Source organism: Hydra vulgaris, chromosome 01 (genome assembly GCF_038396675.1).
Source record: "Hydra vulgaris chromosome 01, alternate assembly HydraT2T_AEP".
Lineage (NCBI taxonomy): Eukaryota > Metazoa > Cnidaria > Hydrozoa > Anthoathecata > Hydridae > Hydra > Hydra vulgaris.
Genome location: NC_088920.1, coordinates 50,944,777 through 50,956,253, shown reverse-complemented (window position 1 = coordinate 50,956,253; position 11,477 = coordinate 50,944,777). Strand labels below are relative to the sequence as shown.

General features: G+C 29.5%; 2 protein-coding genes across 2 annotated transcripts; one reads left to right on the top strand and one right to left on the bottom strand.

The window, feature by feature from the left end:
* The first annotated feature begins 10 nt into the window (after positions 1–10).
* On the top strand, positions 11–799 carry LOC100215982 (transmembrane protein 101). The gene has a single exon (XM_065786836.1). It carries the CDS (start codon positions 11–13, stop codon positions 797–799), a length of 789 nt encoding a protein of 262 aa, XP_065642908.1.
* Positions 800–1,850: 1,051 nt separating this feature from the next.
* On the bottom strand, positions 1,851–6,884 carry LOC136075416 (uncharacterized). The gene is made up of 5 exons (XM_065788507.1): positions 6,857–6,884; positions 4,604–6,741; positions 4,205–4,417; positions 2,267–4,014; positions 1,851–2,110 (listed from the first exon to the last, which is right to left on the bottom strand). Exons 2-4 carry the CDS (start codon positions 5,658–5,660, stop codon positions 3,311–3,313), a joined length of 1,974 nt encoding a protein of 657 aa, XP_065644579.1. The 5' UTR covers positions 5,661–6,741; positions 6,857–6,884; the 3' UTR covers positions 1,851–2,110; positions 2,267–3,310.
* Positions 6,885–11,477: the final 4,593 nt, after the last annotated feature.

Genomic DNA, 11,477 nt, shown 5'->3' with positions numbered 1-11,477 from the left:
AGTGTTAAATATGGCCAAACAAATGTCATCTGATAAGAAAGATCCGCTTTTGTCACGTGATATATTAATGCGTGCTTCTTCTGAAAGTGCGTGCTTCATTTTAACTCGCTACCCGTATCTTTCTGCCGTTCTTCTAATGATAATAACGGGTGAGCAATCAAAAACAACTGACTTGAATGAGAGAAAGTATTACATTTATGTTCACGTAGGTCTTTATTTTGTGTCCGCAACATTGATGGCTTATAACTTGTTTGGACTAAAAAAGTTGTTCGCTTTAGTCAATGTTTTTCATACAATTATTGTTACTTGCTTAGAATACGAACCATCTAGGCACGGTGAACATATTGCGATCCGGTTATTGATTCGAAATTTTGGCATTGTTGGTTCTTATTTAATGGTTGCTGGTGGTTTAGGTGAGACAAATGAAAAACTGTTGCCTAGCAAAAATCTTATGTCGTTTGGCATTAGAATTATTGGTGCTTTCTCTATTTTATCAGCTGTTCTAATATGGAATAGTAAAGAAGAATTGCAAATATATTTGCAGGCGTTACCAACTGGAACTTTGCTTGTGTATGCAGTTGTATTTCCGCTGGTTATATGTGGTGTTTGCATTTATAGTGGATATCATGTAGTATTGACATGCAAGGTATTAACGTTACTGCTGCTAATTATCACTTTGATAGATTTCGCTCATATCTCTTCAAATTTTAAACAGAATAATAGTTGGGTTTCCATTTATGTTACATGTCGTCTTATACCAATAATGGGTGCTCTTCTTTTAGTTAATAAAACGTATTAAAAAAATAAGATTTCGATCGAATGTTGTGAACATTAAATTTTGTACTTTTATGTTTGCATTGAATATCAGTTCATACAGTATCTTAATGTACAATATTAGTTTATTTTGCACAAAATATCGTTTGACGTTAATTTTTATATTTGAACGAAAAATCAGGTGAAACAATTTATGCACAGTAATTGTTATGATTAGAATAATTAGTGGATCGGGCACATAATAGGTACGTGTGCAAAATTTTTAAACTATTCAAATATTCAATTATTATACATCATTGTAAAGAGCTTTAATTCAGTATTACAATGGTGAAAATTTCATAAAAAATAAATGATTCTACTAAAAGTTATGCCCATTTAAGTGACAAAAATTCATTATAAGGAATGCTTAAGAAAACTGCAACCAACTTAAAAAATTAGCGTTCGGCTTACGGTAGTTTTATAATAGAACTTCATTGTTTAGTTTTTAGCGCATAACTTTGCCTCGCTTATATTTTTATTCAAGTTATAACAAACAAAAAAAATTAAAATTGCTTAATTAAAAAAAATTATTTCTATTAACAAATTAAAAAAATTATAAATAATAATAAGATAAATCAATTTTTAAAAGATTAAAAATTTTTTTCATAAATTAATTTATTTTATAACTATTTTTTAAAGATAATACTTATTATATTACACTTTACTTTACATATATAGGCTTATATATTAAAACGCGTAGTTCATTTGTTGCGATATTATATATGTACATAGCCTACTAGAAGATAAACAGTGAGCTGAGAGAAAGTAATAACCTCTTTAATTATATCTATTTTTTGCGAGCGAAAAATATGGCTTGAAGAAAAAGTCGGAAAAGGATGTGATTTGTGTATTTGTATGATCAATAGTTTTGGGGAAAAAAAAGGCCTGTTGTCCCAACCGTACCACTGTTATTAATCAAGCCACATAATTTTCCACTTAATCCATGATAGATACTAAAAAATACTATAATAAAAATTGTTTAACTACTTTGACAATTAGCGATAACATTTCATGTTAATTAGTATTTAGAGAGATGAAGATATGTATTTAGAAATGCGCTTCAGAATATCCTTTGTATATCGCCTCGATTAACATCGAATAATACGCCCACCCCTATAAAAAAAAAGATTTATTTGTTTTAAAATATACTTCATAATATAAAATTTAAACTAAATTAATTGTTTTCCATATGCTTATTAATGTTTTTAACAGAATTATGGCTATGAAAATAGCCTAGTTTTGAAGCAAATCTAGCATTGACATCCAAAGATAGAAAAAGTCGATCCTTCGAGAATATCTAAAAAAAACAAACAGATTTTCAAATAAATCTATAGATCACCACAGCACAACCATTATTAATAGAGAAGGCATATGTCCTGAAAAATAAATTATTATCTAATATGATACAAATATGTTATTACTGCATAATTTAATCTTATAAGTATAAATTAACCTCTTTCCTGACTTGTTAAAGATCCATAGAAGCAATAGTCTATTTTTCAGTTTTCATACTGTGAGTTAAAACCTAGCAATGATAGATAAAATACATCAGATATTTAAAATAACTACTAAAAAAACCCATCACAAATTAGGAAAAAAAAAGGTTTTTGTTTTAGGTTAAAAATAATTTAAAATAACTTAACTTCTGATGTATAACACATTATGTCATTAAAACAGAAATATCAATGGAACAAATAGAATTCTTCGATTTGTCGCCTGAAAAAGAAAAGATATTATGTATAAAAATAATAATCAAAAAAACTGATTTCTATACTGATTGATTTAAACTACATAACACTAACATCTTGGTGTCCATGCATGCAAAAGGTCACCTTTTTAAGTTGAAATAGTATATCAAAAGCTAGATGATTGGCTCAAAGCCAATAGTAAATGAGCTATGGTTTCCCATAGCATTTTACAACCAAGTCAACCCTGGTTGTTGGATGTCGGTAACTACCCGACTACCTAAAATAAGATCTGATATATAAAAATAATCAATGAAAGAATTATAAATCTTTTCATAATCTTATCAACAACAACAAAAAGAGGGTGAGGGGGCATAATATACACATTAGGCATTTTAAAAATATTGCTAACCAAGGCACTTACCTAATATCTGTAAATAAAAATTATTAATGCAAGTATATAAACCATATTATGATTTACAATAACACATATCTTATTATAATCAATTTGCACATCATTTTTTTATGATATTACCATATTACCACTAATGATGTCTGCAGATAGTTGATATTTGCTCATTTCATACTCAACAGCATCATCATCCTCATTTGGTTTCCAATAAGAAACTATGTATATACCACTGTTTTCTTTTTAATGCTAAGAAGTCTGCCATAATATACATCTTGGCTGTTAGTGGCATTATCAAACCACAAGTGGCAAATACATTTTCCAATAGCAGCTCTAATAAGAATTTCTTCAATATTGGAAGCCTCATTATTTTCTAGGTCAGGAAATATTTCTTTTATCTGATTTAGGCATACAATTTTTTAAAATTTTTTCTATTTTTCTCTGTTCTTTGAATTTTTTTATTTTGAATTTTGTCAGCCATACGCTTTATAAGTTCTGACGTCATTTCTTTATGAGATTGTGCATTTGCAAATCGAGTTTTTCTGGCATTAGAAATAGCCCATAATGTTAATTTGTTTTGAATATCAGTAGGTTTTTTGGAGAGTAGAGCAGTTGTTTTATTTTTACAAGCATGAAGTTTTGAAGAAAGAAAGCAAAGCATGGCATTTGGAGCTTTTTGCTTTGCAGCACTAAACATACCCATAAGTTCTTCTGAGTCAATGTTGTGAAGCCTTGCTGATTTAGTCTGGTTCATAATTTGATCATTAGAACTCATGTTGAACTGCTGCTTGTACTGCCTGTCAATGACACTAACAACAGCTTTCAGACATTCAGCTAATGTTTTACTCATTTCATCAGTTACTGGGCAAAAGCTGATTATTGAATCAAAAACAGGATCTTTAATAATATTTCCGAAAAAATCAGTTTTTTGTTTAATTAGATTTAGAGGATCCTTGCTGCTTTCAATAAGAGTATTCCGAACATTTTTGACTACCTGAATGCCAGATATGTAGTCAAGTCCCTGACCTGGTTGGATATAAAATTTTGTCATCCAAGGACCAGTCAGTAGCTTTCCAATTAAAGCTAGAGCACATAATCCACGGATACCTGAAACAAAAAATTTATAAATAAACCATAATATTAGTCTCTAATAATCTATAATCCATTAACTATTGCTCTTAGTATCATTACTACTGGTTTTAAAGGTTCATCCCATAGCCTTTAATATTGCACCCTTTCCTATCAATTTAATATCTGAATGTGTCCAAGAAAGGAAACAATCATATAAAAGATTCACCTGTTTCAGATGTAAAATCTTGGTACAAACTATATCTCAGACCTCCGCATAACGCTAAGCCAGAAAACAGAAATGTTTTCAATATTTCATAGTGATGAATCAAAATACCACATGTGTGAAAAAGAATGTGTAGTCTATTACCTCTGTAGCGTGGTAGCAGTCCTCTGGGCAGCTTGTGTTGGTCCAAAAAGGCTACAAAACCCTTTGGGTCACCTTTAAATAACATAAAGCAATTGTTTTAAAGAGCATAAGGAGCATGTGAAATAAGAAGAAATCTAAAATTTTTTTTTTTATTAGCATTTATATGCTAATAAAAAAAATATTTTAGATTTATATATCATAATTCACAAAATTATGTTGTGTTAAAGTAAAAAAGTGGGATTAAGATTATAGATCTACCTTTTCCATCCTTATAGCGAAGTTTGTTCAGCTGTAAAACAATATTTGCTGCAATGCAGTCTCTTCCAAAAAGTTTTCCTTTAGAAGTCTTTAATGCTTTGAGTGAAGATTTGCATGAACTGGTCATTGTGTCCAAGGGGTGAAGGTGACAGTTTAGTTCATTTAATGATTTCTGCCAAACAAGGTTTAACTTAGTAACTGTCGCATGGTTTGTTGCTACTCTGTCACTCATCGTGTTAGTTATGTTTCCAATAATAGTACTTCGCACATCAGTGAATTGTAGCTGGTAGAAATCACTATATAACTTGGCAAGATTATCAACAGATTTTGTTATGTGACTCTGATAGTCGTAAGCTGTACCTCCAGGAAATTGATCAATAGCTACAACCATGCATACTGATTCTGTTGTTAAGTGCACAACATTTACATGAACACCCTCCTGTGTTGTTGCATCAAAACCAAGTGTCAGATTTTTTGTTGAGAAAGCTATCTCAGCAGTCAGTAAGTCTGAAATTACACCTAGCTCATGCATCATTTGTTCCACAGTTGTGTGATGTGGAATGTGACTAAATTGATAGCCAGTGTGTTCTCCAATTTTACTGAGCAAAGTTGGAACACTATGTGTAGGAACTTGGCACACAAGAATGTCATATATAAGTGCTCTAATATCTGCTGAGTAGCATTTTTCAGTTTTGGTGTTTTGCGTTATTTGTTGCATTTGCTCCACTTTTTCCTGTAAAATCAGTAGGTCATTTTGCAGTACAAGAACTTCAGAATTTTTGTGAGCAAGTTGTTGGCTTAACATAGCCTTTTGATAAGATAAGTTGCTTTGAGTAAATGTCAACTGTTGTTTTAAAATAAAAATGTGATTTTGAAGTTTCTTTAACTGTAAATTCAAATATTTTTCCTTTAATTTTTTTCGAAGATTAAGGATTGTCTTTTCTTTGCGAGCAATAACCTGATTTAGATATTTAAGTTGGTATGGTCGGGCCTTTGCCTTTTCTCTTAACTCTTTTAGATCCTCTTTTATGCTTTTTTTTTTTATTTGCCATTTCATTTGCCAAAATGGTTAACCTCTTTCGTAAAACTTTTTTCCTAGGACTTAACTGATCAGCTCTCAACCTGGGTAGTAGTGGTTCATGAGAAGAGGTTATTAAAGTGAGACCAGATAAAGGAGATAAATGATTACTATTTGATACAGATAAAGCACTGATGTGTTGAGAAGGTAAAATAGAAGAACACGAAACAATGTTACTTGAGTTTGTGGTTGAATGCAATGGTTGTGGCACAGCAGATATTGATTCTTGGTATGCAAAGAGCATGTTGCAGATATTAATAAATTGTTCAGAATCCCTTGAATAATTACGAGCATAGAATTTGGATCTATTTACTAGTTGCACGATCTGACTTTTACATATTTTGAAATTAAAAAGTTTATTGACTATTTCAACAGTTGTTTTAAATGATTCATTGTTGGATATGAATATATTTAATATATGTCCATTTCTACATTCAACATTTAAATGAGTTGGCATTGTAAAGTTACAAGCTAAATAATTTTTGGCTTCACCATAAAATAGATGATTCTTTTTAGGTCTCATAATGCTCTAAAAAAAAATTTAATAATCATAATAATTATTTTATTGAAACAGCTTTAATTATTATTACACTTTTTTTTAAATAAAAAAAGCTATACAACATGCAACAGAAAAAAAAATCAATTGAATCTTAAATAAAATATATATAAACAAAGAAATAGCATAGTGTGTGTGTGTGTGTAAATCATGTTTTGAATACTTTAAAAAAATCACCAATATTTTTAATAAAGTTTCATTTTTCAAAAAAAAAACAACTTTTTAATTAATAAAAAAGTTCAAATATACAAAATGCTCATAATCGTGAATCGCCCTCACCCACAACCTCTATAACAGAAGAATATTTGGTACCTTTACTGCGTGCAAAAATAGAGTATGAGCGTGTCATTATTTTTTAATGAAATTTGGCAAGTACATAGAAAATAGATATATAAAATTGACTGGAAAGTTAGAAAAAAAACCCATCATTCCTTCAATGTCAATCCACTTCCAGAACAGGAACGAAGTTTTCAATAGCAATGAAATCACTAAAAACGTTAGTAACTGCAAAAAAAAAAAAAACTGCAATAAACTTACAACACTCTACTTTTAAAATATTATCTAAGTCAATAAAAAATTCTGAAAAAAAACGACAAAAATCCATCCTTACTACACCTACTTCGAGCACGCGGTGAAAAAATGGTCACAGATTTTATCTTTAAAATCGGTGCCGTAAATCAAAGATACGCACGTACCTACACATAATGAAACTTTTATTTATGGATAAAATAGAACTCAAATTAAGATAGTTTGACTCTAAAATTGCGCTAAGAAAATGGAAAATATCTTTTGATTTATTTTTCCGCAATATATAGTTATTTTTAGATGCTGTGTATTCGAGAAAACGTTTTTTCATTTGATACTCGTACAAAAATTTCCAGGAGACCTTTGTCTCTTTCGCAAATATTAGCAGTGAGTAGCTTGGTAGATGATAGAAACAAAAACCTATTCTGGCGTTTGAAGTTTTGTGTAAATTGATGACCGGAATATAACAAAATAAGTGTTTGCCTTGATTTTTAAATCACTTTTTAATTCAAACTATTTTTTTAACTTATTGCATGACCAAATCGAAACTCTTAGTTGATGTATGTACACTCCCTGAATGTTCTACCTATTTAGTCAGTTGATGTATGTACACCATCTGCATGTTATACGTGTTTAAGTCGGTTTATGTGAGCACACTTCCTAGTTTTTATAATAAATAATAATTTATAAACAATATAACTTTTTGTTAACAACAATCGTAGGCATCGACGACAAGGGTACTTTACTGTCTTTTTAATACTCGTATAATAAACCATTCCAGCAAGGTTTTTATCCAAGTGGTCCGCATGCTTTTTCCATGAGGATTTACAGGGTATAGTGCGCTAAGAATAGCCCACTCAAAGCATCGGTTATTTATGCTTTTAACATTTATAACGCAGCGCTTTGGGATGTAACCTGGTGTTTTAATATAACTATTCCCCCTGAATGGGTTATATTTTGCAAACCCAATGTGTAGTAATTCAAAACGAATAAGTTGCCAACCTGAACCTTTATGAATAAGTTTTTTTATTATTTTTCGCTAGAGCTGTATCGAGGTAAATCCTTAATGATATTTTTAACAGCTATACCTGAGCGCAGGTAAATAATTTGTTTTATAATTTTAGAGGATTCATTAAACGCGGCCTTTTTTATTTCGGCTACTCAAACCAGTGTAACTTTGTGCTAATCTTTATGGTTTTACTTTATATTAATTCATTTATTTTTGGTACCATTTTGTTTATAAATACGAGAGCATTCGATTCAAGTCTATGACCTTGTGGTAATTCAGCCGCATAATTCGCAAGTTGGATAGTTTTTTTGCGAATTTTAAAATTGGGTAAAATGTCTACCTTTAGTACACCTAACTTTATTAAAAAGTTGTGAAATTCTTTATCTGAAAATTTCCTTTTCATTTTATGTGGCTCTTCAATCTTTGGAAAAGGCTTAGTTGCTGGCCTAGGTGCTGGTCTTGGTAGTGGTATTGGTTTAGACAGTCTGGTTTGTGGTATAGGTTTAACCAATGGTTTATTGATATATTCTTTTACAGCTGATTTATAATCATCAAACGTAATTATTTTATTGAAAAGCAATTCTTTTAGGTCTGCAAGAGCTTGTGCTTTACCAGAGTCCATAATCTCTATTATACAACTTATAATTACCTTTATCTAATTGAAAGATTTTAAGGAAGTTGCTATATTACATTAACTTTTTAGCTTTACGATTTTTATCATATAATGCTAAATCCTTGTTTACTTCTTCACTTTTTACTAAGACGTAAATACACTAGTTTTCTAAATTTAGAAAGATCATTAGAGTAATAGTTGAGAATTTTGTTTGTTAATGTCATAACTAGCTCTGGCGTTACTTGAAGTTTTTCCGGTTTTACTTGATGAATATCAATTTGTGTTTTTTCTTTAATATCTTTCACTAATTGAATGAAATAATCTATTCGTAAAAAGCTCTTTTTTACTCCTCCGGTAGATTTGCGAGGAATATTTTCATAAGCAGCTACTTCACCAACAATTCTTGTGAGATGTTTTCGAAGATCACGTCGTTTATAGTTAAAAATAGTTTTTGCATAGATATCAAACTCTTTTTTATTCAAGTCCGCAATTTCTATGAACTCTTCTTTGTTTGGTTTTCTTAGTATAAGATCAATTTTAGTAAAATCTATTTTTCATGGCCGACAACACGGGTTTCGAAGCGAGGAGGAGGGGGATGGGTTGCACAATCGTTAAAGTCCTCTATATCTAGAATTTTTTTTACAATTAAAAAAAAAGTCCTTTAGAAAAAAGTGTGTGTGTTGAAGGGGGACATACCCCGGGCCCCCCCCCCCTCCTTTCTCCCGGTGTTATTGACCCTGTTTTTAGTAAAATCTTTTTTTTAGTAAAATCTATTTTTAGCAAAAAATCTTTTGGTAAAAACTTTTTTATATACTATATACCATCTTTTTTCTCTAATTTAAATTTGTCGATACTTTTTTTTTATTTTCAAAGTCTGAGAATAAGTACTCTTCATCGTCTGCTATTTTTTCTACAATAACTGCTTTTGCATAGAGTGAAAATGAAATTCCTATAGTGGTTATACAAATGCTACTAAAATTTACAATTGTATCAATCTTACATCCCTTCTCAATAAAATATTTAATATTTTTATTTGAAGTTTTCTCTCCATTCACTTTTGCTAGTTTATATCTTGATTTACCTTGCACTAAATAAAGTTCTTTTTTTATCATAAAATTTTGTTTAATCCATGCTTAGTAAATCCTTGTTATTGCATTCGATGATTCCTGATACTCTTTAACCACGCTAACAATTTTTGGATTAGGAACAACTATTATTCCTTTTAACAAAAGGTTGTGATCTGTATCTAATAGAAAACATTTTACTATTTCTTATGCCATCTGCGTAGTAATAAGTACATCACCTGCTTTCTTAGGATAAGCAATATCTTTTACATAATTATTTTTTCTTATGCTTTCTAAATACTCCTCACCGCGCTTAAAACGTTGCTTTGTTTCATTAATAAACGCGTCATTCAAAAGAAAAATAGTTGCATAATAATTATTTATTATATCACTATTACTTTTTCGAATTAAAATCATTGGTCTCTTTTTTCTATGTCATTTTTACAAATAACACGTCCTATATGAGTCTAATCATACATTGAAATTAAATCTTCTGAAACGCCTAGAGGGTTTGTATATGTAGCACCTATCCAAAGAATGTCATTATTGCCTTTTTTAGCATTATTCCATTTAAATATCAAGAGTTAGAGTCCACTAGTCTTCTGTATTACTATTAGAGTCCACTAGTCCTCTGTATTATTATTTTTTAGTTTAGATAAATGGCTAACAACGTCTTTTACATTAAAATCGTTTTTGTATATTGCATACTTTTTTTTATTGACCGCTCTCTATATATGTAGAGCTATTTGGTGAAAAGTTTAAACATAATATGTTTTAAAAAGTTGCGTAAAAATGTCTAAAATTTTGAAAACTGGTGGAAAACCCCTCCATGGAATGGCCGATTACCATGCACGGTCGTTTAAAAGCGCTATGTTTAGGTGCGTCAGAAAATACGAAAAACTTTTGAACTTTTAAAATGGCTACGGTCCTTAACTACTGTGAATATTTTATATGGCAACCGTCCATTTGTTATTTAATTTCTGAAAACTCAATGTTGTAGCCTTATTTTTAATGTAAATCAGTATATTATTACAAAAATTTCACAAAAATATATTAAAAAAAAAGATTAAAAATATTTTAGCGTACTTAAACTTTACTTTCAATTAATAACTTTTTAGTGTAACTCATGATTTGTTTATTTATTTGAAATCAATTTTCTAAAAACCTGACTTTAGGATTTCAATAACTTTTTTTTAAACTTCAGATAATATGTTCTATATTTATGATATTTTTCTAGTCATTGCTTTAACTTTTTTTCGGTATAAAAATTTGCTTTTACTGTTATGGCTATTTACTAATATATCAAAGGGCAATTTTACACACACACACACACACACACACACACACACACACACACACACAGATATATATATATATATATTTTTTTCAATTTTTATTTTAGGTGCCCCAAGAAGTCCTGACGGTCTTGTCACAGAGCACCGCGGAAGTGCATTTAACCAGGAAGTTCACGCCTCCTTCCTTACCGTGACGCGAAAATTTGTCCAGAGCTCGTTTCGAACCTGGATCTCCTGCTTATAAAGCAAGCGCTCTAACCACTGCGCCACGGCCGCAATATATATATATATATATATATATATATATATATATATATATATATATATATATATATATATATATATATATATATATATATATATATATATATATATATATATATATATATATATATATATATATATATATATATATATATATATATATATATATATATATATATAGTGCTGGCAAAAAGTCTTGCAACAAGGCACAATTTTACACAAATCAATGTTTGCAATGTGTACACAAATGCAAAAAGTCTTGCAATATCATAATTACTTTTCATAATTACTTCCAAAAACAATAATACTTCCAAAAACATTATATTTTCACCAAAAACAAGTTCAATTATTTTTATTACATTGTATAATCATTTAAAACAGATGTACTACTAATACTTTTTTTTTTTTTTTTTTTTTTTTTTTTTTTTGTTTTTTTTTTTTTTTTTTTTTTTTTTTTTTTTTTTGTTTTT

What these genes read in the sequence shown, in the direction of transcription:
- LOC100215982 (XM_065786836.1), top strand. Translation starts at nt 11, where the DNA reads ATGGCCAAACAAATGTCATCTGATAAGAAAGATCCGCTTTTGTCACGT.
- LOC136075416 (XM_065788507.1), bottom strand. Translation starts at nt 5,660, where the DNA reads ATGAAATGGCAAATAAAAAAAAAAAGCATAAAAGAGGATCTAAAAGAG. An exon ending in TCGCTATAAGGATGGAAAAG is followed by an intron (nt 4,418 to 4,603) that starts GTAGATCTATAA and finishes TGTTATTTAAAG; the next exon opens with GTGACCCAAAGGGTTTTGTA. An exon ending in AGATTTTACATCTGAAACAG is followed by an intron (nt 4,015 to 4,204) that starts GTGAATCTTTTA and finishes TTTTTGTTTCAG; the next exon opens with GTATCCGTGGATTATGTGCT.